Genomic DNA, 26453 nt, shown 5'->3' on the forward strand with positions numbered 1-26453 from the left:
GGGAGGGGGAGAAGTTAGAAGCAGGGACACAAATACTTATACAGGCATTTTCATATGAACACTCCTCCAAATAACCAAAAGGTGGAAGCATCAAAGGATGAATGGATAAACAAAATATGATCTACCTATACAATGGGGTAGTACTCAGTCACAAAAAGGGATGGAGTACTGACATGCTATAACATGGATGAATCTTGAAAACAGTGCCTTAAATGAAAGAATACAGACACAAGAAGACACTGTTCTATGATTCTATTCATGAGAGATGTCCAGAATAGGCAAATTCACGAGACACAAAGGACACTGGTAATTGCCTCGGGCTGGAGATGGGGAAGAATGAAGAGTGACTACTTAATGGTCACAGGGTTAGAATTTGGACTGATGAAAATGTCTTGGAATAAGATAAAGGTGATGGTTGCAAATAGTGGATGTACTAGATGTCACTGAATTGTACACTTTAAAATCATTAGTGATTGGTTTTATGTTGTGTAAATTTTCCTTAAGTGTTTTTCTTTTTTTATTAGTTACTTTTGGTTATACATAACATTAGGAATCGTTTGATATAATTATAAAAGCATGGAATATAATTTCCTCTAATTCAGCCCCCAGTACCTCCCCTTTTCCTCCCATCCTCCCTCCCCCTTTTTCCTTCCTACTCAATGGATCTTTCTGCTATTTACTTGGTTTTTTTAGTGTCTTGTGGATGTACATAATGGGAAGATTCATTGTGGTATCTTCATACATGTACATAGGAAAGTTAGGTCAGATTCATTCCACTGTTCTTACCTTATCCCGTCCCTCCTCCCTCCCTCTCAATCTCCTTCTATTTCACTGATCTTTCTTCTATTTGATGGAATTCCCCCCTTCTTTTCCCCCTTATATTGGACTAACTTCTGCATAACAGAGAAAATATTCAACTTTGATTTTCTGGATCTGACTTATTTCCTTAGCATGATGGTCTCCAGTTCCATTCATTTACCAGAAAATGACATAATTTAATTATTCTTTATGGCTGAGTAATACTCTACTGTGCATATATACATTTTCTTTATTCATTCATTTGTTGATGGGCACCTAGATTGGTTCTATAGCTTGGTTATTGTGAATTGAATTGCTATAAATAATGGTGTGATTATATCCTTTTAGTATGCTGATTTTAGAGCTTTGGGATATATACCAAGGAGTGGAACAGCTGGGTCATATAGTGGTTTCATTCGTAATTTTTTGAGATATCTCCATACTGCTTTCCAGAGTGGTTGCACTAATTTGCAGTTCCACCAACAATGTATAACTGTACCTTTTCCCCCAAATCCTTGCCAAAATTTATTATTTGATTACTCATAATTTCCATTCTGACTGGAACAAGATGAAATCTCAATGTAGTTTTGATTTTAATTTCTCTAATTGCTAGAGATGTTGAACATTTTTTCATGTATTTGTTGGCCATTTGCATTTCTTTTGAGAATTGTCTGTTTAGTTCTTTTGCACCTTTTCAATTGAGTTGTTCTTCAATATGGAAAAAATAACTATCAGGGGCTTCCTGGGCTCTGCTGATCAGAATATTATGGGTGGAGCAGTGAGAGAGAGTATATGTATGTGTATAAGTACAAATATACAGCTTCCCAGGTTAAATTTACTTGCAGCTAGGATTAAATAGCACCAGGCTCAAGTGCTAGAGATATAAAATGGAGCATTTCTGTAGCTAAAACCTCAGCATTTTATTTGATGCTGTATTCATCATGGGTAAAGAGTATAACATTACTGCTCCTTCTGTCTTCCTAAAGAAAAAATATTCATTTTAAAACAATATAAGTACGGGGCTGGGTTGTGGCTCAGTGGTAGAGCACTTGCCTACTAGATGTGAGGCACTGGGTTCAATCCTTGGCACCACAGGAAAAGGAATAGATAAAATGAAGTTATTGTGTCTCTCTATAACCAAAAATATTTTTAAAACAATATAAGTGGAAGTGTAGTATTCAGAAGATACAGGTAATGGTAAAAACACAGCTGTGAGGCATGGAAGAGCAACACAATAAGAACAGTGAGTGTGTTCAAAATCATGCTCCCAGAATGATGGAAAGAACTAGAGATAGTTTAGTCTGCACAAATGAATGCTTCCAATGAACCAGAGAGCTGTTTTCAAGTATCAGTGGACCATTGTGTGTTCATTGTAATACCAAATAAGGGCAAACATTAATGGACTCAGGAAAACCAACAAGTACTAAATGAGTAGGTAAAAGTTTGGTGGCAGCCATGGCCAGCTCAACACAACAAAGAATGATCTAACTCAGAGCTGGCTTACCAGTGGTTAGAGATGTCACTCAGTAGGAAGAATCCAGCCATATGATTGCTCGTGGACCAGTGCTTTAAGGTTGTGATTCCTGTGCAAAATCTGAGGAGCAAGATCCAACCCAAAATAAGCTTCAACCTACAATGTTCCAATTCTGTTTACTTTGGATAGTTCTTACAGGTATTTCAGAACCCAGGTATTAACAATATTGATTGACATGGTGAGAATGTTTTATTAAACAATTTCATTGGAGTGGAGGTAGTTACTTTGAGTGATCACTTCACATAATATTCCATAATATTCATTTGCCCCTTCATTAACAAACTATGATGTGATTGGCATCTTTTTGTAGGACCTTCTTTCTCTTGTTTCTGAAGAGTTCATCTTTTGATACTATCTTTCCAGTAAGTATAAGATCTGACCATTAAAAGAATCATGACCTAAGGATCACACTTCTGTTTCATCTTTATTTTTGCCAGAAGTCATGTGAGAAAAAAAAGAACTTATGAACATCAGTTTCTTCCAAATCCATTCATTAATAGGAATACTATAACTTTAATGTAGGGCTGCCTTTTTTAACCAGGGATTGAATCCAGAAGTGTTCAACCACTGCTATACATCCCCAGCCCTTTTTATTTTTTTATTTTGGGGACAGGGTCTCGCTAAGTTGCTGAGGCTGGCTTTGAACTTGTGATCCTCCTGCCTCAGTCTCCTGAGTTGCTGAGATTACAGGTGTGTCACTGTGCCTGGCTGCCTTTTTGGTGAAGAAAAAAAATTCTTATACCTTCCAGCTCTGCAAACACTGCTGGCCAATCACTTCACAAAACCAACTAAAGTAACTCATATGTTCGAGGTACCATTATGCCATTGGTTTCCTTCATGGAAAATTTACTAATTTTCATTTATTTTAGAAGTTTGGAATATGCCAAGGCACCCTCTTCCAAGTGGGAGAGGTAAAGCAACTCAATACCAGTGAGACATTAAAAAAAAAAAAAATCACTGAAAAGAAAAGAAAGACACTAGGGCATGCTTTTTTTTTTTCCTATGATATAATTGGTGAAGATCTCACATTGAACTGAAGAACTGAGAAATTCAAATCATCTGTGAACCTTCCATGGGCTTGGAGAGGGTTCTTCCACAAACCAATCTCACAGGTCATGAAGGTGGAAGGAATAGTTTACTCTTGTTCCCCACCACCTGGTTGGGATTAAAACACTTGGTTTTTGAACTCCAAAAATGAGATAAAAGTAGCTTTTGTCCCTGAAGTAAAATGCTCAGGTGTTATTTTCACTGGTGCAAAAAAGGGATGATATATATTCCAACCAATGAAAGAATGGTTAGTGACCACTCCTAAATAGATTGAAAGTGATATTTTCCCTATTTTATATAACAAGAGAAAAATTAGCCCATTTGAAAGAAATGCAGACTTTGGATTCCATCAAATATTTACTGAGCTGGTGCTAGCTTGAGAGCTGAAACACTGACAATGACTCAGGAAAAATCAGTCACAGGTTTATGTAAAACTTTATAGCCATTGGTATGTTCAAAGAACTAGGTGAAACGTGGCATAACAAAAAGAATTCTACTAATAATTTTAGAAGCATAATAAGTATATGTGTTTATATTTAAAAATTGGAAATAAATATGTCTAAAGTCCCAAGGTAAAGCTGAGCACAAGAAGTTTTGGAACTGGGCATGGTGGCATACACCTGTAATCCCAACTGTTCAAGAGGTTGAAGGAAGAATTGAGAGTTTGAGGCCAACCTGGGCAGCTTAGAGGGACTCCATCTGTCTCAAAGAAAAAGAAAAGAAAAAATTCACCTATCAGGAGCTGGGGGTGTAACTCAGTGGTAGAGCCCTTGCCTAGCATGATCAGGGACTTAGGTTCCATCCCTAGAACTGAAAAAAAAAAAAAATGTTGGTTGTTGATTCTGGCCGCTGCAGTGGCACTTAAAATGCAAAAGCTAGCCTGTCCTTCTCTTGCAACTCCGTGTGAATCCAAGAAGCTATTCTTGGTAATCCTTGACATTTTTGTCAATATGCCATGTACACGGTGACATTTTGGAGGTTTATGATATGGACTGGGGAGGAGGAAAGATTGGTGTATGGTGTCTTGGCCTTTAATACCAAGGTTAATAAGATAACAAGCTTGAGTTAACATGATCAGGTCAATCAGAATTTGATTTATCTGGAATGTCTTTTGAATCAGTATATCTACAGCAGTGATTCTAAAGAAAATTTAGCATTTTCCTGTGGCATGGGGGGATGTGACAAGCTCTGCAGAGTTGACCACTGTGAACTTTAGACCTGTCATTTTAGATTCTATACCACTCCAGTCATTAGAAAGCAACCCATCATCACTTTTTAAAAGAATTATAAAATACAGTTTCTAAACACAATTACTTATATTAACATTCTGAAAGCATACACGAATCTACTCTGAAGACTCCATCTCTAAGTACATGGCCAAATTGCTAAAACAACCAGAACATAGTGCATGCACTGCACTGCATTTCCTGTTCTATGGAATTCCTCACAGCCCCAACAGCAAAGTTGAGAAAGAGTTCAGGATATAAAAAAAAAAAAAAAAAAAAAAAAACACCTCCTCTATGCTGAGCTAAGCATTACAGTCTTGATATCCATTTTGGCAGATCCCTTTATTCCCCAAGCCAGCAGGAATTCTGAGAGAGACCCTCAAGAATTCTTAGGTCAATCAGACAGGTAACAAAAACATGGGATCCATGGCCTTGAGAAATCACGTCTAGATCTGAGAGCACCCTTGCTGCTTCATCATTGATTGGCCTAAACCACCACTGACTGGCCCTGCTGGCAGCCCTTTCTCCTAACCAGTCTCCTTGCTTATCTTCTACCCCACTGGTCCCCTACAGCAATCAGAAGAACCCCAATAAAAAGTCTTCCCTATAAAATGGCTCCCCAACTGTTTAGAATCACGGAATCTCTGCAACGGCCCTTCAAGAGCTACTGCAACCCATTTACTTCCTACTGGACCCATCACTCTCAACTCTCTTCTGTGGTTTTCTCCCTGAAACCATTTGCCTCCAGATATCTCAGGTTCCCGCATCACCCTCCTGCAGGCATCAGCTCAAAATCTTCCTGAATGGCTACCCTGATTCCCCAAATGGCCACCTGTGCCATACTCTCTGTCAACTTCACCTGCCAGAGTTTTTGCTCTAAAAGTACTGACATATTCCTTATTGCTATTTGCTACCTCTACACTGGAAGCCCCATATGAACAAGGGCTGTCCACGAATGGCTCAGTGTTGGACCCCTGGAGCATATTCATGACCTAAGAACTATGGTCATTCTTTGTCATGAGAAGCCATCCTGTGCATGGTGGCCCCACCATAGGATGCTTAGCAGCATTCCTGGCTTCTAACCCACTAATGCCCTTAGCACACAATCCTTCCACCCATCACCAAGTTATAACAGCCAAAAATGTCTCCAGACATTGCCAAATGTCCTTGGAGGGCTAAATTATCCCTGGCTGAGGACCACCACTATTTTAGTGGAATTTGTGAACCTCAGAGTATGTAGATCTTTTACAGCTTTGGGCACATGCTGCTAAGAAAATACCGAAGCTGATGTTGAAATTAACTCTTTACTGCCTCTCTCTAACCTACTTCACCTACTTTTCCATTTCCCACCATGGGCCTGTGAGCACCATGAAAGCAAGCACTTTCTGAGGCATCAATATGGACAAACTGCTCCCACCTCCTTCACTCTGAACTCTGTGGGTTTCCTTCTAAGACACAAAAGGCACAGATATTTGGGCAAACTTCATTCCAAAAGTAAATTCATCTGTGCATTTATACATCCAAAAGCTGTTGACACAAACAAGAAAACTGCCTCATAGGTATTGTACAAGAGTGCCAAGAAGATGTAGCTGAAGATGCTTCCAATTAACTCCTGTTCTTACTATCTGTCTACTAGTTGTAGAAGAAAGTTTAGTCATATGATAAGAACTTTTTATAGTTTCTAATATCACTGAGTGCTACATTCAAGTTCCAGAATACAATGACATTCACACCCTATAATTCAATAATTATGTATATATTCAGGGCATTTTCAGATTTGTAACCAGGCTAATTCAATTACAATGAAAGTATGATATAAAAGTTTTGGTTATATTAACATGGTAAACAAACAAGCATGACATTGATCATGGAATAGTAAACTGCCTGCAGGTCAAATTCAGCCTGCCTCCTGTCTTTGTAAATAAAGTTTTATTGCAACACAGCCATCTCATTCATTATTATTTATGGCTGCTTCTGCTCTACAAAACAGAGGTGAGTAGTTTCCACAGAGTTCCTGTGGTCTGTAAAGTCTAAGACATCTACCATCTGGACCTCAACAGAAAGAATCTGATGGCTCTGCTCTAATCTGTTACCTCTCTTTAGTAACATTTCAATGCCATCAACTTGACTTACCCAGCCACAGAATCAAGAGAATGCAAAGAAGAGCTGCAAGCAGGGAGGAACAATGGTTATCATGAATTCTGAGCACTTGTCTTTATATGGGCAAGCCCCCAGTGCCATCCACTTCCAAGGAAAATAAGGAAACAACTCAGAAGCCCAAGTGATATAATGGAGAAAGGAAATTTTGATAGGCTGAAGACCAGAGGCACTGAAGAAGCACAAGATTGAATGATGATAGAATACAAGCATAAAACCAATTAAGTTGTGTTATGGTTTGGATGTGAGGTGTCTTCCAAAAGCTTGTATGTGAGACAGTACAAGGTTCGGAAGAGAATGATTGGACTATAGCTTTAACCTAATCAGTGAATTGATCCCTGATTGGATTAACTGACTGGTACCTGGAGGTAGGCGGGGTGTGGCTGGAGGAAGTGTTCATTGGAGACATGGTTATGGGGTAAATATTTTGTATCTGGAGAGTGAAGTCTCTGTTTCATGATCACTATGTGAGCTGCTTCCCTCTACCACTCTTCTGCCATGATGTTCTGCCTCACCTTGAGCCCCAAGGAATGGAGCCAGCCTTCTATGGACTAGGACCTCTGCAACTGTGAGCCCTCAAATAATTTTTTCCTCCTCTACAGTTGTTCTGCTTGGGTCTTTTAGTCATAGCAGTGAGATAGCTGACTAAAACAAACTGTATGTGCCCGTTCTGTACTAGACATTGATCAAATGCTTTGCCCCATTTACTGAATCCTCAAAAGTGGCAAATACTCAGTCCCCATTTTATGGAACAGGAAACTGAGGTCCAAAGAGCCCAAGTAACCTGCCTTGGGACACACAGCAAATGGAAAAGCCAGGAGTCAGACTCAATGCCTAAAATCAGGGAAACCCACACTTAGGCAGTCCATGCAGTTAGTGGTACATTCCAGGACATGTCAACCTTGATGTTCACCTGTATGAGTCCTAACTATCAGGAAAATATTACAAAAAGTATATGATACAATATTAAGATGTTTTTCCAAAAACGTATAAAAGAAAAGAAGGTTGATACTTAAAGGCCCAAGTATCAATCATTCCTTTAACCACAAAGTTCACTTTACCCCAAATGCTGCCAGGTAACCAGATATCACTTCGACTTTACTAAAACAAACAGAAGTATTGGCGAGTCACCCTATAAGAGAAATTGCTCTGAATGAAAAAGTTGGTTGCCTTGGTAAAAAACCAGCTATATTTTTAACCTAGTAATGATTACCAGGTTGTTACATGGTATTGTTCTCCCCTTCCACTTGGCAAAACTCCTAGGAAATGTTAACATGTGGCTTCTTGGCAAGATTCCCTGACAATTGGATGGACATTTTGAGAAGCTTAAAAAACCTTTTGCATGGTTACATACTGCCAAGTCTAATCTACATAGTCTGGTCTCTACACCTACAAAGTCAAGGTAGCCACCTGAATTGAAAAGTCAGTTCCCTTTAAAAAATGTTTATAAACAACTTTATTAAGGTATAGGCTGCATACGATAAGTCCCTCCCATTTCACATGTACAATTCAAAGATTTTTAGTAAATTTACTGAAGTTGCCATATATAGGACATTTCCATCACCCTAAAAAAGGCCTCAGGCCCATTCGAAGTCACCAGCCCTTCCTATTTCCAGTCCCAAGCATCACGAATCCACTTTCCATGTCTACGGATTTGTCCCTTCTGGACATTTTGTAGAACTCAGATCATACAGTACAACAAAGATGTTGTCTCTACATCTGCTCCTTTCACTTAGCATCATGTTTTGAAGTTCACCTAAGCTTCCCTTTTCATGAGAAACCTATCTAGTACTTTGGAATTGTATCAAGTGTCTGCATACCACAATTTAACGCTGAGTTGGATGGGAGGCCAGGGAGGAGCTGGGGAAAGCATGGACACTTCTCTGTGAATTGCTGTTGGATGAATCTTTTATGGTGGACCTTTGGCAAGTGATGGTAAATATGGGAGCATGAGTTCATTCTACAATACTTACAGAGTGAGCACTACAGTTGGGCTTGCAGAGATTGGTAATCCTCCTGAAAGCGTATTGAAGCTCCTGTAGTTGGGTCTCAAGAGTGAAGGATCTCACCCCATGGGGGATATTGGGCAGAATTTGTTTAATGACATATTTAGTTATTACATCTGTGGGTGGATTTTATTGGCATCTAGTAGGTGGAAACCAAGGATGATGCTAAATGTCCTACAATGCATGTGACATTCCTACTACAACAAAGAATTATCCAGTCCTAATATCTACAGTACTTGAGGTTGCTCTAAGCCACTCATATGGTATTTATGTCTGCAATTGGCTGAGGCAGGAACACAGGACCTAGACCTGTCCAGTGAACTGTGGAGGTGTGAGATAGACATGGCTGGGGAAAAGGTCTTTGTCCTACAGACCTATATGGAAGGAATTCCAGCTAATTGACTCCTATCTCCATGTAAACCTGGTGCTGGGTGACCATGTTGCTGCCACAGAACCAGGAGGGAGCTGGCTGAGAAACCAAGAGTAGCAGAGTGGAAAGACTGAGTCCTTGATAAAGTAGATGAATGAATGAAATGAGTATTTGGAGAGGTCTGCCCTCAGCACCTTTTCTAATGTGAAATGTAAAATAACAACATCTCCTTATCCTTTAAAGCCAGTTGAACTGGAGTTTCTGCTTTTGCCACCAGCAAAAAGTACTCTCAATTATGTATTTTCCACCCCATGTGGCCCTGCAGTTTTTATCATTGGCATTCATACTGGGAGTGTAGGCTGCCACTGAGCAGATGTACTAACACTTATTGAATATTCTTCTGTTTTGATCATTTAGATTACCATGTGATATTTATGATTAAGTGCTATAATTATGCTGCTGCTTAAGTGCAATTATTTTCTTTGTAGTTTTGTTTAAATGTTTGCACAGCCAGCCTCCATCCTCATTTATTATCAACATTCCTCCTGCCCCCTTTCCACTCTTTCCCTGAACCCCTTCATCTTTAAAGAAAGAAAAAGAAGACTTTCCAGATGGATACCCTTGGAATCTCACAGCTTCAAAAAGCAGCCTTTCAAGATGTGTTTGCTCTGTGTTTCTACATCTTCTGAGCCAAGGTAGAAGCAATATTCTCACTCCTTCATGGAAGGGACACTCAAATGACTTGGAAATCTTGAGCAGTTGATATCATGTGTAGGTGCATGTGCATGCACATATGCCTACATATTCAAAAGGCCTGGTCAGCTCCCTATATTCTGTTCACAATAAAGTGTGAATGGATTCTTTTTTTCTGTTTCACTGCATATATATACACTTGACATATTATAATACCTCTCAATTGAGAGAATTATCAGAATTCAGCAACATACATACTAATATACAAAGTTTCATGTGCTGATTTGTTTTTTTCATATAAACATGTTTAATGTCTGTTTTTTCATGGAAACACAGAAATCAAGCCTCTGTGGTTTTACCTATTATTACATAGTATCTCAGGAACTGTCAATCTGCATGAAACAAATTCAGCTGCTAAAAATGAAACACTGTAATCAGGGATATTGCCCCCCAGAGGGCATCTGGCAATGTCTGGAAGGTTTTTATTGGGGGGGGGGGGATTAAACCCAGGGGCACTTATCACTGATCTCCATCTCCAGCTCTTTTTATTTTCTTATTTTGAGACAGGGTGTTGTCAAGTTACTTAGGAACTTGCTAGTTGCTGAGACTAGCCTCAAACTTATGATCCTTCTGCCTCAACCTCCCAAGTCACAGGGATTACAGGCCTGTGCCACCACACCTGGCTGGAGGTATTTTTGATTATCAAAACAGAAAGTCTGGAAGATTTGCTATTGGCATCTACATCTAGTGAGTAGAGGCCACAGATGCTACCAAACAGCCTATGCTACACAGGACAGCCCCCACAACAAAGACTTATACTGTCACAAACATCAAGAGTGCCAAAGTTAAGAAATCCTGGTCCAAAGTAACTTGTCATGATTTGGATCACTTTTAGGACACCGCTTATCAATACAGTAACTAGAGGGATTCAACATGTTTCTCTTTGTCAACAAACTATTAAACACATAAAACAATAACAAACAATGAAGGCTTCCAAGAATGGTTAAAAAGAAGGCTGTCAGGTTGGCCCAGTGTTCCTCAGTTCCTCCTAAGGTGGTAGCAAGATTCTTTAATACCCCTCCTGAGTTCTCTGGCCTTAGTTCAAGCACCACCTAAATCCTCTGCACTTCCCCATCTTTTCTAGCCCTAATGCTCCAGATTGCTCTGGTTCATTCCCATTGCCATTTGAGAAAACCTTCAATTATCTCCAACCTACCTCTGCTCTTAGAAATCCAGCCTACCCACCATGCCATACTTAGCTATTAGCTAGCTCATCAGATATGACTTGGTGCATCCTAATTGATGTGAGTCCCCAATGTGAGACTCCACACTAGAAACAAGGACTTACTAAGGGCACTGTGAGGGACCAGGTGGAGAAATGACTTTAAAATACTTAGCATAGTACTTGCATAGGCATGTGATAAATGTCAGCTCTTGAAGCTATTATCAAAGACAATAAGCTGACCAGGTGCTTCCATTCTCCCTAGGAAAGGATGCTGTGACAAACTGCCAAAAACCAAGGGGCTTCAAACAACACAAATTTATTATATTACAGTTCTGGAGGTTGGAAGTCCAATGTCGGTTTCACTTGGCTAATGTAACGTGTCAGTAGGGCTACTTTACATCTGCAGACTCAAGGGGAGAATTAATTCCTTTGCCTTTTCCAGTTTCTGGAAGCTGCCTACATTCCTTGACTCATGACCATGTGACTCCAACCTCTGCTTCTATTGTCACATATCAATCTCTGACTCCCACCCTCACCCTCCTTTTTCCCTCTAGCAAGAACCCCTGTGATGATACTGGCACTGAGCTTGCACAGATAATTCAGGTTCATCTCCCTATCTCAGGATCCTTAACTTAATCACATTTACAAAGACTGTTTTGCCATGGAAGGTAATTTATTAACAGGTTTTGGAGATTAAGACATTTACATCTTTAAGGAGTCATCATACCACAGCAAAAAAACACAAGATAAAAATAACCAGTGTGTCTAGCACAATGCAAGGGGCACACGGTTACCTGACCAGGGGAGGGTCAAGTACAGGTAGTACACCAGGGCTCATCTTTGGAGTGATAGAGATGGTACCCCTCATTAGCATGGGCATGAGATCACAAAGTTAACCTCCCTTGACTTCAGTTTCATCATGTGTCCACCTATACCTCACATAGCCATTATGCGCTTTTGATGAAAACATCCACACCAATGTCTACAGTGTTTAGCACACAATTAGCACTCAACATGTATCATCATATTCAGAGAGTCAGAGGCTGGGGGTGTAGTTCAATGGTAGAGTACTTTTCTAGCATGCACTAGTCCCTGGGTTCAATCCCCAGGACTACAACAAATAGATAAATGAATAAATAAAATGCACACAGTCAAGGGATCCCAGCAGAGAGAAATCCATGGGTGGGGACCACTCATTACTAGAGTCCCGAACCCTGAAAGAAGACCCAAGACCAAGAGGTTATGCAACAAACGATTGTTGAATGAATGAACAAGCAAATGATCAGAGGTAGGATGCTTAAAAATGGGTGGGGATTGGGTAGTTGGGTAGTACACTGGAAAGAGCACTGGATGGGGGTCAGAAGACCCCCAGCTCAAGTCCCTGCCCTTCTAACTACAAACAGAACACAACACTTGGCTATGCTCTCAAGTGCAAAAAGAGGAGCTTGAACAAAATGTTCCTAACTCTTCCAGCCCCAAAGCTGTGGGAGTGTAAACTATGCATGGTCTGGCTAGAGTCTTCTGTCCCTCACATGAATACTTGGTCAGTTTTCACATGAAAGTTCAGGGAATCAACTGAATTATTCTGAAGACACCCAGCACTTCCTCGACTCCAGCATTTTTCTTATTTTCCCCTTATCTTGCCTGGCACTATAAAAGGACAAGAAACCCTCAACCCAGGAGATCAATGGACAGAAAATAAATGCCACCCCAGGCTCAAGTGAGTGCTCCCTTGTTTTCTGGGAAGATTACCAAGTGAAGAATTCAATTAATCTTGGAATTCCCTGTGATCATTACTCTCTTCATTTTATATGTCTATCTACCAACAAACTTCGTCTCCACATCATCCCAGTACAAAGGAGATCAACCCTCTCCATAAATATTTATTCACCTTATTGAATTTAAATTGGGTAGGGTAACTAAACTCAGTAGAATTTAACTTTACTTCTATTCCATCAGATTAATCTTATTGAATTTATTGGAAAGGAAACCAACACTATCAAAAGAACCTGGGCTAAAGGTCTAAAAGGCCTCCTCAGGCTTACCAGGTGACCTTGAACATGTCACTTGACACATGGGCTCCTGAAGTAGAACCTACCAGAAAAAGTGACACACAATATTTCATTTCCCAAATCAGAATGAAAGGAAAGAGAAGGAAACTGAGAAATTTCCAAACATCCAGGGATTATTTTTAGAAATTAATGACTTTTCCAGTCACTTGTCTTGGGGAGGGGAGAGAAAAAGAACAATATTAGACCAAAAAGTGGTGGTTGACAATCTAAGAGGAAGAAATAGAAGATCTTCCAGGGTTGACCCCTGCTGGCCTTAAAAGCCAGGCATTCACTCATGTTCATGCAAATACTATGTGATGAAAAATGGAGAAATAATTAGTTGTTTATCAGAAAGCTCAACCCGGACAATATGTAGAACCTAGAAATAGACTCTATAAGGGTAAATATAAGGGTAAATATAATTAAAGTTCCTATTAATTAACACTAAATAAAGGTTTCAAGAACTAAAAATGTTATCTGGCTGTTATATGGGACTCCAGCCTGGCAAATTCTGGAGCCTTGTACTGTTTTCTCCTTAAAGCAAAAGGCTGGAGATGAAGACTCCCATGCCTTAGGCATATAATAAATTTTGTATGTTCTTTTTCCTGTTTAAAAAAAAAAAGCAAAAACCTGCTTAGAAGACTTTTAATATATCACAAAATTCCTTCATGAGTTACAGGCCAAATCCTGTGTAGTGAACAAATGGGTCCCCAAAAGCTCATTCTATGATATAATCTTAGTCTTCCACCACCATCATAATTATTTACACTCTACTTTGATCTCAAATGTGACTTCTCCCACCATTCTTAAGATGCCCAGAGCTGGCATTTCCAGTATTGTACAACTCCAGCTGAGCTACAGGAAGCAGAACATTCAGTTTCAACAACTCAGGTCCTTCTACAGAATAATATCAAAAGAAACCTGCAGGAAGCATATATATATACACACAACTATTGAAGGGACTGAATTTTTACAAAGTTGCAAAACTTTTCTTTCCATATTTTCTGCCAAATGGTAAATACCTTTTAATAAGATGATCATTGTACTGAGTTAATATATACCAAATATATGTATGTCACTAATGTAAGCCACTTAAGACTTATGCAAAGAAAATACCAGCCATAGAAATAGTGAATTGACTTTGTAACAAAGTTTTTGGATACTATTACCAGTAAACTCACTATAAAAATTATATGCACAGTATCAGTCTATAAAATAATGAATTTAAACCTAAGAAAGATTAATAACAAAACTAAAAAATCTGTTTATAAAATACTGAGACTTTTTCCACACGTGGAGCCACATCTGTAAAGATGTTTCCTTAGGCTTGTATTCTCTTTGTTGTAATTTTAAAAAATAGAGCTATGATAATTCACCAATATTCCAAGGTGGCAATATCAAATGTTGTTAAACAGAGTACTGAATGAAATTACTATAAAACTCTAGAAGCGATTTTATTTACATCCCTTGGTCCTTAGTTTTGCTTACAGCAACATATTTCATGCTATTATAGGTTTTACTAAATTGTATGTGAAATAATGTTTAAAGTCAACAATTTTCACCTAACTTATTGAATTCATCTATTTCTCCATAATTTCATTTTATTTAGAAACCTTTTCTTTATTTGTCTCTCTCCTGTCAGCTTTCCATTGGAAACTGTTTGGTAAAAGTTCTCATTTCTTGAACACCATTTTCCAGTCATATGAAGCAAACACAACACAAAAAGGGTTTTAACTGTCAGATGCACATGGAGAAAACATTGTGCTCTGACATACAGTCCCATCCATATAATAAAAGTTAATTACAACTTTAAAGAATTACTAGTCACCTATAAAAATCGACAATGTTGTATTTTGAAAGAGGAAGAAGAATGACTATTACACCCTTCAGCACACTCTACGGAGATGTTTGTGGCTTGCTGAACATTCCATACATATTTCGGGCAAGGTATTATGGGAGCTGAAGTTCAAGCTGTCCCTGGCTGAATTTTCACTCACTATAAAAACAATGTCTCATAAAAGTATACGCATGTTTTTACTTTACCAAAAAAAAAAAGTAAAATATCCACTTTAGTTCACTCAGTCAACACTTAGCATTAGAAACAGGACTTTTAAAGAATCTACAATGTAAGTGATGTCTGAAAAGGGTAAAAAATGTTATTCAGTAACAAACAGACTTCTGGAAAAAGGAGCATAGGAAATGTGTATGAAATATATGGAAACAAAGATCCTACAAGCTGGTCTGCATACCTGTTACAGGTTACACCACTGAAACAAAAATTCTTACATTTATATCTTTCATCATGAATCTCCATTCCAGTACAACCACAACTGTTTTATATTACCCTCATAAAATGAGCCTTAGCCTTTTCTAAGCAAAACACTATTTTTAACTGGTTCATTTTCCAGTTGTTTGGGCTTTTAACAGACAAAAGTACAAAAGGACGCCACATTCCAAGCAGTTCTACCAATTCCTGAACTATCTAAGGTTTGATCAAACAGATGTGGTTCTACCATTTGGTTGAAATTATAATATGATGTCACCTGATTTTCAAAATAATCAAGCATCTTTTTAACCCAGAAAATTGTGCCAGATTTATGTAAGTTTCTGAGTCCAGAAGTCTGCAATGTTCAGAGAGAATATTGGGGAACCTCCATCATTTTGTTTTGTTTTATTGTTCTCCATCTGAACCTAGAAAAATCTTCAAACAAGTCAGCAGCTTCCCTCCTTACAAGTTTATTTTCAAAGGCCAGTGCCATGCAGGCTGCCTTTCCTGTGTAGGTGGGAGGAAGCAGGCACAATGTCACCACACTGGGCCTTTTCAGTCTTGAAATCACTAGGAAGCCTGCAGTATTTCCTTTTTGGCACTCACACCAGGGTGGAGAGAGGACAAGATATCAGATAACCAGTGGAAACACTTGGTTTCAACCACAAAAAACACATCTCTCCAAAAGCAGATGAACCATTGGAATTGAACAAAAGTCAAGGAACATTTTCATTACATGAAATTAATTAAATAAAATCTGGTAGTGTTTTTAGAAGAATCTGTTTTTACTTGATCAGATTTATTTACATGAATAATAAGACAACTTGTGCCCTATGCATATCTTGCACAAAAAGGAAACTTAAACTCATGTTTTTCACTTATTCCAAAAGCATATGGGACTAATCATATTCCATTCGGGCTGCAGTACACAAGGCTATTTCAAACAGAAGTTTAACTTGATTTTTAAGGCGCTAGGAAACCAACAGTTAGGGAACAGTTTCTCCCAACTCCAGAAGGGTTGGGAATCCCTGGAGTGTCTGTCTGGCATTAGGCTTCGGATGGAAACCAGGCTGAGCCCGCCAGACAAGGAACCCACACCCCGAAGCTGGGGCGCACGTTTGTGATACAAGGTGACAGCTCATCTCGCCTGAGCCCGTGTGGTGGGCCGCAGAGGCCCGGGGCAGGGATGGGCGAGGCTGCCGCAGAAAAAGGAAAAGAGGGCCATCCGTCAGCCCCGGGAGAGGAAATTCCAGGGGCCCAGCTCCCAGGCCCCGGACAGCGGGTGACATGAGGGAACCGAATCAGAGTGTCCGCTCCGCGACACGGGACCAGAAGGAGGCCAGGACTCTGCGCTCCAGAGACTCAGGGCCCGTAGAGCGGACACCTACATCCTCGGCCAGAGCCCTGGGAATAGGGGTACTGGGGACATGGATCCTTGCCCCAACCCTGGAACATACAAACTTCGCCCAAACCCGAGGGCCTCCTGGCGTACTCTGTCTTTTCCCTGGGCCTAGGGGATGGTAACTCCAGGATCATAGCTGGACCGCAGGGCTCCAATCCATTACCAGCCCTGGGAGTGAAGACACCCAGATCATAGCACCCATGCTGGCCTTGGAGCCCCAGGACAGGGGTATCCAGATCTTTGCTCCGGCCCGCGGGCTCTTGGACCTGCACTGGGCTAGGCGTGTTGCCAGTGCATCCCCCCACAGCCCCGGCCAGTGGCCCCCAGCGCTAAGGTCCCGCGGCCCCCTTACCGGTCGCGAGGATCGATCCACGATGTCTGGCGCGTGTTGTGGTCGATGTAGAAGACTCGACCGTCGTAGTCGCGCGCCTCCTCCCAGCCGGCGGGCAGTGGCAGCTCGGCGCTCTCTCGAGCACGCGTCGGTTGCGGAGCGGTGGGCACGGAGGGTGCGGGGACCGCAGCAGGGGATGCTGACGGCGGCGGCTCACGCTGGGACTGCGCGGGCGCCGGTGGCTCCCGCGGGGCCTCCCGCGACTGTCCTCGCCGTCGCCGCCTGCCGCCACTCAGCCACGGCATGACGGCCCGGGCCCCGCCGCCTCCCGGCCGCCCCGCGCGCGCCGCTTCCTCCGCCAGCACTACTGCCCGGCGCCCGGGTCGCGGGGGCGGCCGCGGGGAGCCGCCCGCCGCACCCGGCGCATCCTCCACCGGGCGCCCGCGTACCGGCGCCCAACGAGGCTTGTGTGTCGCTGCCTGAGCCGCCCGCTCCGCCCGCTCCGCCCGGGTCGCTGCCTCGTGCGAAGTCACAGTCTCAGAGCCGGAGCTGCAGCCACCGCTGTCGGTGGCCCCTCTGCTCCTGCGGCCCGTCCGGCCATCTTCGTTCCTCGGTGCAGCCGGTCAGAAGGGGCGGGGCGCTACAGGCTCCACCCCCTTCTCAGATGCTCCTCCCCTGCTCCCTGCTCCTCCTTCAATCTGTCGAAGGCTCCTCCTCCGGCCTCTGCCTTGTGCTTCCCCCTTACGGCCCTTCTCCCTCAGCGGCTCCAGCTCGCTCGCAGCTCCTCCTCCAGTCTCCCTCAGGGACTCCTCCTCAGCTCTCAGCTCTCAGCTACTTTGCCCCACCCCCACCCCACCCCATCCCCGGCTGCCCCCGCTCTGCCTTGGTTCTCCTGCTCCGCGCTCCTCCCACTTCGCTCCCGCTCCACCACCTCCTCCAGCCCTGGGAAACCGCACCGGGCCAGGATGGGCGCCGCCACGTCAATCCGCCCCCGGGGCCACCGCGGAGAGAAAGGAGGGCCCGGAGCAGGACGCTCCACCCGGGCTGCAGGCGCTGCCAGCTTGTGGTTGACTCCTAGGGCCCTAACAGTTCTCTGGAGAAAAGGCAGGCACCTCATTTAACCAGTCCCTAGGCCCTGGACGTCTGGGGTCCTCTCCTCTCTGCGCACCTCGGAGTTGGGGGCTGCGCTGCGGGTCTCCAGAATACCCAAGCTGGTCCCGCAAAAGTGGGTAAAGACGTTGAGGAGAGGCAGAGGGAACTGGGGAGCTGGAGGAGGAACCCGCAGAGGTCCTCTTGGGTGAGGTAGGGAGGACACAACTGGAAGTGGGCAGCCGAGCAGGTGGCCACTTCGTGTCCCTGCCAGAAGAACCCCAGAGGGTTTACCCAAGGTCTCCACTCTAGACAGGGACCTCATAACCCTTACTGAGCTCTTAATCCATTTGTGGGATCTGACAGTTTGAGCAGAGATCTAAGTAGGCCACTGCTGGGGAGGAAGCCGGGTCAATTCCTAATGAACCTTAGATGGTAACTTCTATTCACTTCTGTTCACCACACATCTTGTAGTGGAGAAAAGAAGAGCCAGAGTTGGAGTTGTATCTTGCTCCCAATCCCCCAGCTACTTAGTGTTCCACAGCCAGGGCAGGCCGTAAGACAGTATGCCGGGAAATGCAGGAAAGGATCAGTGAGGTTTTTAATCACTTCACTGATACAAAAATATCTAGTAAAATAGTCTGACAGTGATCCAGATTCAGATACACGTGGAAAGAGACTAGCAAAATGCCCCCAAATACTCACAGTCATTTGTATTCCTCCGGTGAGATTTTCAAAAAAGTGCTTACCTTTCTTTTTTCTGTAAAATAGTACTAATTTATAAGGGGAAGAGTTGTTTCTCAAAAGAAGAATGTGAAGATAACAGACACCACCAGGAATGTCTCTAAGATCTGTGTACTCCAACCCAAATGTTCCGTGGTAGAAATTCCATTGCTTAGATTCTTTTAGTGAAACATGAACAATTTTTAGGTGTCCAAGGTAAAAGGGAAAAGGGTTATAAAAGCAAATGCAGTTGACCCTTCTTGCTCAGGAGTTCTGAGTTCCAGGATTCAACCAACCAAGGACAGAAAACATCATGTTGTTGCTGGTGTGTACTATGTAGTTAGGCCTATGCATAGTTACATCTGTACTGAACATGTATAGGCTTTTTTCCTTGCCATAATTCCCTAAACAATGCAGCATAACAGCTACTTACAAAGCATTTACATCATAATAAGTATTACAAGTAACAGGGATGATTTAAAGTATAGGAAGGATCGTGTAGATTATAGGCAAATACTATACCATTTTATATAAGGGACTTGAGCATCCAAGAATTTGGATATGGGGGGAGAGCTGGTACCAATCTCTCACAGACACTGAGGGACAAGTGTACTTTGTGATGTAGCATGTGCCAGGTAATTCCCCAAATTCTTGGGTGTCCCTGCTCTGACATCTTCCCTTCTGGTTGGCATGACTCATCACCAGTGGGGCTGCTACTGTCTTCTTTTCCCCTCCCTTTCCACCCATCCTGCAGTCACTTTACCACCCAACATGGCCATTTTGGAGCTGCATTTCCACCCTCCTGGGCACATGGTCATTCGGAATCTCACAAATCTGGATACAAATCTATCACACAAAACTGCTGTGAATGGGACTGAAGCATATTGGAGTGAAGAAACCTGTACATAAAGAGGTGGAAAGAGAAGGAAAGCAGGTACTCACTCCACACACAGAAGGATGTACAGAAGATGAGGCAAGAAGAAAACAGCACCAGATAAAGTGAAAGGGGTGGGGGGAGTTGCATCCAATCAGGAGCTCAAGGAGGCCAGTGTTGACTGGCCTTCACTGGGGTGAGGAACCTTCTCTACCAGCTTTGACTAGCTGCAAAGATGAGCTGTGGGTCTATCATACATGGACATTGTGCTGGGGGTTGGGATGCTGCACAGAACAGCATAGAGTCTGTGCTCCCTGGGATACCGAACAAAGAAATAGGCAATTATAATACAATGGTGGCTTGCCCACAAACGAAGCCAGGGTGTCAGCCTCAAGTTCAGGACTTGGCTTTGTGAGACTGAAAGAAAGGTATCCTGGGTGGGGAAACTGAGCTCTTAAGATTCCCAAGTTCTGAGCTCTTGCCCCTGGGTAACTGTGGTGCTGTCATCAAATCCTTATTGATTTGTGTAGCAGATGCTGCAGCACCTGGCACAAATGGCCTTTGCTGACACAGGCTCCTCTCTCCAGAGAATAATGAAAATCCTCTGCTGACAAGAGATGTCTGACAGGTTATACCCACCTACCCCTGAGGAACTGATTGTGCAGCATAACAGTCAGACCACCTCGTCTTAGTGGGACAAACTCTAGTGCCCTTCACACCCAAGCTCCTCAGGCAATTGAGCTGAAGCTAGATGCCTCCAAAACTATAGCTTTATCAGCTCCTCCCTTGCCCTATTCTGCCCCTCATACACATGTAAGCATGCCCTCGATCAGTCACTCACATGAGAACCTCATCTCAGCCACTTCTAGAGAGCCTGACCTAAGATAGTCTCTTCTGTGCATGCTCTCGTCTAAGCACTGGGTAAACATGAACCGAATTCATCATCATAGCATTAATAGGTATTCTTCATTTGATCTGCCCATTAATAGATAAGAGGGGCATGCCAATGAAGACAAATTGGAGACCCTCCCTGAAAAAGCTTAATCTGCAAGCCCCTACCACCACTTCCGGACCACTCTGTCTGAAATAATTGAAGTGAAGTTCTTGCATTTGTCTTCTTAAAAGGAACTGAATCAGAGAGGAAGCGGGCAGAATCTGGGGTGACCGAGACCTTTATTACCCCCACTAGTCCTTTTGGATTTGTACTGTTTGTTCCAGGTATCTGCTGATTGTCCCTAAAAACCTATGAATATAGTTGGAAAGGAAAAGAAGTCAGTAGAGGGATGAAGAAACTCTCGACTTCCAGCTTTGCCATAAATTGGGAAGTCACATGTGTGAGTGTGCGTGTGCATCAACTGTTAGGGAGAATAAGACTTGTCTTTCTTACAGTCAAGTGGGGCTTTCCATGTTGAACTAAAAACCACATGCACACATACAACACTGCAGGGTAAAGGAGTCTGTAGTCTTAACTGAATGCACAATTGTGCATTCTTTCTTTCCTCCACAGTAATACCAGCAACGTAAGTCTGAGCACTGTAGTGACTGATCCTCCCACCAAGATTTCAGAGGGAAAACACAGCTCAGGAAAAATCCACTTAGGCTCTAGGGAAAGGACATGCAAATACCTTTGTTCTCCTCCACCCAGACCCTCTGGAAAATCCCCTTTCTGAAGCTGTTAAAATGAATTGATGTAGAACTTGCAGAACACTGTCCTTAAAAATGATTGTTTGGAGTAGATCAAACAAGCAAGGACAGAGATTAAAACTTTTTACCATTAGGTTCTGCTTTCTCTATATACCCCTCCCTCCAAAGGATGCCTTTTTATCAAAAGTAAGATATAAAATTGGATCTGCACATTTGTAATACTTGAGAATCTGGAGGAAAGGAAAATCCATGATGGCTGCAATCATCAAATCTAAAGTGAGAAAAATAAATACAGTATTGCTAGAGAAATCTTGCCTACCTTGTATAAACAATATAGCATTCTAGGAAGTGACACATTGAGTAATTCTACACATTGTGCTAGCAGGAAAACAAATGGGCTAGATTTGGTCAGAAGAAGAAATGGTTCATTGTTTGACATTCTTTAAATGCTGGAATAATTACTCAATTATGGGTGCTTCTCATATACTTAAATAATGCAAATCCTCAAGCCTTGGAGAAGATTAGATGATGTTATTCTTGTTCATTCCTGTCTTGCTGGTTTTGGGGCTGAGAAGGAAGAGGGAAATGCAAAGATCCCTAAGGAGTTCTTTTCCTGAGCTCAGGAATTGGAATGGGGTTGGGGTGGGCTTATTCCTCGATGTTTATTGCATGACTTTATGTAAAGACATAAACTTTAGACACTTATTTGACTTGCAATCAAAACAGTCATTGTTCAGATGTTTTGTGTACACCAGGAACCTGGGAGCACTGTTCTCAAGTGGGACTTCCTTGATTTGTGTAGATGTGTACCTGGGTTAGTAAAATTGAGATTTAAAAAAAATGCAGACCAGTTTCTCTCCCCAATTTAAGAAAACTCAGCATCACCCACTTCCTTCCTCTCCAGATCTCCCCTCCAAATGCTACATTTTTACTTCTTTTCCTTTCCATCCCATGGGTTCTGCTCAATACAATGCTAGTGGGCCAATTTAAAATTTATTCCAGGCAAACCATAATTTTAGGAAGATGCAGCTGCCATGAGCCAGATGCTTCCTCCTAGCTGGACTCTCTCCTGTTTAGGATTATGACTGTGGTCCCCTGTGTATTTGGAAAAACAGATTCTTAAAACTGCAGACCTCTGCTTGAGCCAAGCAGAGTAGCTCAGAAGTCTCAGGCTTGCAGAAACAAGAAAGAGGATTTATCCCACACAGTAATGAGTAATCTTTTTTTTTTTCATTTGGTGACACTAGTGTTACAAATTAGTCTTTTTGTAGCATGAATGGAAGAGTTCATTAATACAAATAACCTCATTGGATCCTGAAACAACAGTTCCAAAATGGTCATGGTTGGTATGTATTAGTGACACTCAACAGAGGAGGGGGAGCAGTGGTATCTGAAGACACTTTTACTTGCCACAACCAGGACAGGGGTGCTATTGGCATCTAGTGGGTAGAGACCTAGGATGCTACTACACATCCTACAGTACTCACAGCAACAGCCACAACAGAGAATTAACCAGTCCAAATGTCACAAGTGCTGAGGTTGAGAAACCTTATAAAATATGTGTAATTTTTAATAACATTTATACTATAATATTGATTCAAAGAGTCATCTGGGTAGTATTTTCCTCACTTAACTACATAAATAAGGGTTTATTTATCACTTAAGGGGGGGCTGAGCCAATCAGTCATTGAGCAAAATGTGATCACAAGTCACTTCTACCCATGTCCTGCATGATGAGTCCACTTAAGAGCCTGGATCTGTGTCTCAACTTTAGGCTATGTCACTGCGAAATTCATTCAGTCTTCCAAGGCATGGAAGTAGAAATGGACAAAAGCTAGCTGTAGGCCAAGTACACTATAAAGAAAATTTGATTTTTGCCTTTTTTCTATACATTTCCCCTTGCCTGGTGTCCCTATCCAGGACTGGCTATATAATTTGTGGTCTATATTTTTCAAGGTAAAAAGAAAATGCATTTAACCCCTGCCCAAAAGAAATCTGAAGAATTTTATGGTCACAGAGCATAAAAATAAGTAAGCATAGGCCCTTCGGAACACAGGTTTCTGGACAACTACACAGGCAGCAACCCATGAAGTCAGGCCTTTGAGATTTGGTCATTTAGTCCTTTGAAAATTCTGAAGGGATAAAAATTTTCAGTGAGACCTAAGGCGATTGTTTTGATGAAAGCAGACCTATCCCTGCATATGGAGCCATTTTTTGCCCCAGCCTTCCCTGCTAACCCAGTTACCTCTCTGAGGTCAACATGACCATGGTGGCAGAGAGAACATCTACCATCCTGACTCCCTTAGGTTCCCTGGGGTTGGGGATTGAATTGTGTTGACCCCTCAAAAAAATGTGTTGAGATCCTAACTCCTGGCTCATGTGGGTGTGACTTTATTTGAAAAGCAGGTCTTTGTAGATGTAATCAGTTAAGATGAGGCCACACTAAAGTGGGGTGGGCCCTTACCTTAATATGACTGGTATCTCTACAGGAGAGGGGGAACAGACAGACACCCAGGGAAAAGGCCATGTGACAATGGAAGCAGAGATTGGAGTGATGCAGCCCAAGAGAAAGAGGGTCAAGGATTGCTGGTAACCACCAGAAGTTAAAGGCATGGAACAGATTCTCCACTAGAGCTCTCAGAGTGCACATGGCTCTATTCAAACCTTGATTTCAGACTTCAAGCCTCCAGAGTTGTAAAAGAATAAATCTGTATTGTTTGAAGTTGCCCAGTGTGTGGTATTTTGCTACAGTGGAAACTAATGCACCTGGAAACTTGCCCTCAGGCTCCTGCTACTGCTTTAGTGCAGATTGGAGTCTGTACAACTCTATCCCAATCAGCACCAGGAAATCCCTGGAAACAGAAGCCCACTGTGACCACACATAGAAATCTTGTCAAACCCAGGAACCCCAGGTATGGCACACTTGACTCCACAGATGCATGCATGCCATAAACTGTAACAGCCATCATCTGGTGGAGACCAGAGGCCAACCAGAAATGTCTACATCTGCCACATACTGCTCAAAGTTAGATTTACCGCAGACCCCTGGCTATCCAACATTTAGATGAAAAAAGTGTCTGTATGGAAGCATTTCAGATAATCTTGAAGAAGGAATGGAATTAGAATTAGAATGGACTATAACTTCCAAGCAGGGCTGGGGAGATAGCTCAGTTGGTAGAGTGCTCGCCTCGCAAGCACAAGGCCCTGGGTTCAATCCCCAGCACCGCCAAAAAAAAAAAAAAAAAAACAAAACAAATAAAAAAAACTTCCAAAGACTGATTGACTAGATTCCAACTTTGAGCATCAATGGCTGCTAACATCACACACACACATGGGTGGGGAGCGGGGAGCGCCAGACCTGATATGTTTCCATGGAAGAACACATCATCTATGACACAGTCTTGCCAAAAAAAAATCAAACCTTAATGGGATCAAAGTCTGTGGATCTGATTGCCAGCTTCCAGAAAATGGGGTATGTGTGATAGATAAGTGCCAATGGACCATGCAATAAAATGTATGAAAATTGCCTTGGGTCTATAAGACATTAGGCATAAAGCATCACATACACTTTATCTGTCTGACTTCCATTAAACCTTTAGATCAAAATGACCTGCAAGCCAAATCTTGCATGTTACCTAATTTTGTAAATGAAGCTTTACTGGAACACAGCCATACCCACTCATTTATATATTATCTATGACTGTTTTCAGGCTACAATGACAGAGGTAATAGCAACAGAGACATCAGGAAGCCTAAAATATTTACTATCTGACCCTTTGTAAAAAACATTTTCTGACTCTTGGGCTAGATAGCAACTTGAAAACCACTTTCTCAGAGATACTTCTCCTCAACAGGTATTATGGACTCAATATATGTACCCCCCACAAAATTCATGTGTTGAAGCTGGGAATGTGGCTCAGTGATAGGACACTAGCCTGACATGCATGATGCCCTGGATTCAATTCTCAGTATGGCAAAAAAAAGATCAAATGTTGAAATCCAAACACCCATTGTGATGTTACTAGGATGTGAGGCCTTTGGGAGTAATTAGGTCTTAGAGGTAGAGCCCTTATCAATGGGATTAGTGACGTGATAAGGGGCCAGAGAACTAGTTTGCTCTACTTCCATCATGTGAGGATACAAGAGAAGTCAGCAGTCTGTCACCTGAGAGGGAGCCCTCCCCAGAATTCAACTGTGCATGTACCCTGATCTCAGACTTCCAGCCTCAAAAACTGTGAGAAATAAATGTCTATGGTTTAAATGGACCAGTCTGTGGTATGTTATTATAGCAGCTCAGATGGATTTATTTATTACTACCACTCACAGTACCACATAATTTCCCTTAATAGCCCCTATTGAATTTGTAGTTGCACTTATTTGTTGATATTTACCTTTACAACTAAATAAGAACAACAGTTTTTGCCCCCCAGGGACATTTTCTGACATCTGCAAACATTTTTGATTGTTAAACTAGGGAAGGGGAGGGGCAAAACTACTGGAATCTCAGTGGGTAGAGACCACTGATTGGAGGCTGCTAACCTTCCTACCAAACCCCAGACAATAGACTTATCCAGCCCCAAATGTCAACAGTAGTGAGGTTGAGAAACCCTGGGCAAGAAGGAACAGAAGTCAAAGAGCATGTTTTATTCTCCACAGTATATCTGCAAAGAACAGGTAATCAAGATATTTGTTAAATAAATAAAGTATGATCTTGTTAATTATTTACATCACATCTTGTCAAAATAACCTCACAATTGTTACCACAGCTCAGACAAACCCATGTAAGGTGTCCACAATTGACAATTATTTGGAATATATTTTTTTAAATGTTCCTGCTGATATCGCAAAAAAAAAAAAAAGACACTAGACATGATATGCCTCTCGGGAAGAAAACAAACACCACCATCTATGAGGCAATCCTGCCCCCAAACCCAAATCTGATCAAAGCTTCTAGAAAGATTCCATGGATTCCAAAGGTCTTTATTAGCAGATAGAAAGGACACTTATCTATCTTAGG

General features: G+C 42.1%; 1 protein-coding gene and 1 long non-coding RNA gene across 3 annotated transcripts in view; one reads left to right on the forward strand and one right to left on the reverse strand.

The window, feature by feature from the left end:
• Positions 1 to 17746, reverse strand: part of WWC3 (WWC family member 3) — a 113335-nt gene extending 95589 nt beyond the window's left edge. For both annotated transcript variants that reach the window (XM_079123128.1, XM_079123127.1), the window contains exon 1: positions 17128 to 17746. In XM_079123128.1, the coding sequence (XP_078979254.1) occupies positions 17128 to 17411 (284 nt within the window). In that variant the 5' untranslated portion in view covers positions 17412 to 17746. The remainder of the gene's footprint in view (positions 1 to 17127) is intronic.
• Positions 1 to 26453, forward strand: part of LOC306650885 — a 461164-nt gene that overhangs the window by 206701 nt on the left and 228010 nt on the right. The gene's annotated exons all lie outside the window — the stretch shown is intronic.

This window comes from Sciurus vulgaris (assembly GCF_902686455.1).
Source record: "Sciurus vulgaris genome assembly, chromosome: X".
NCBI lineage: Eukaryota > Metazoa > Chordata > Mammalia > Rodentia > Sciuridae > Sciurus > Sciurus vulgaris.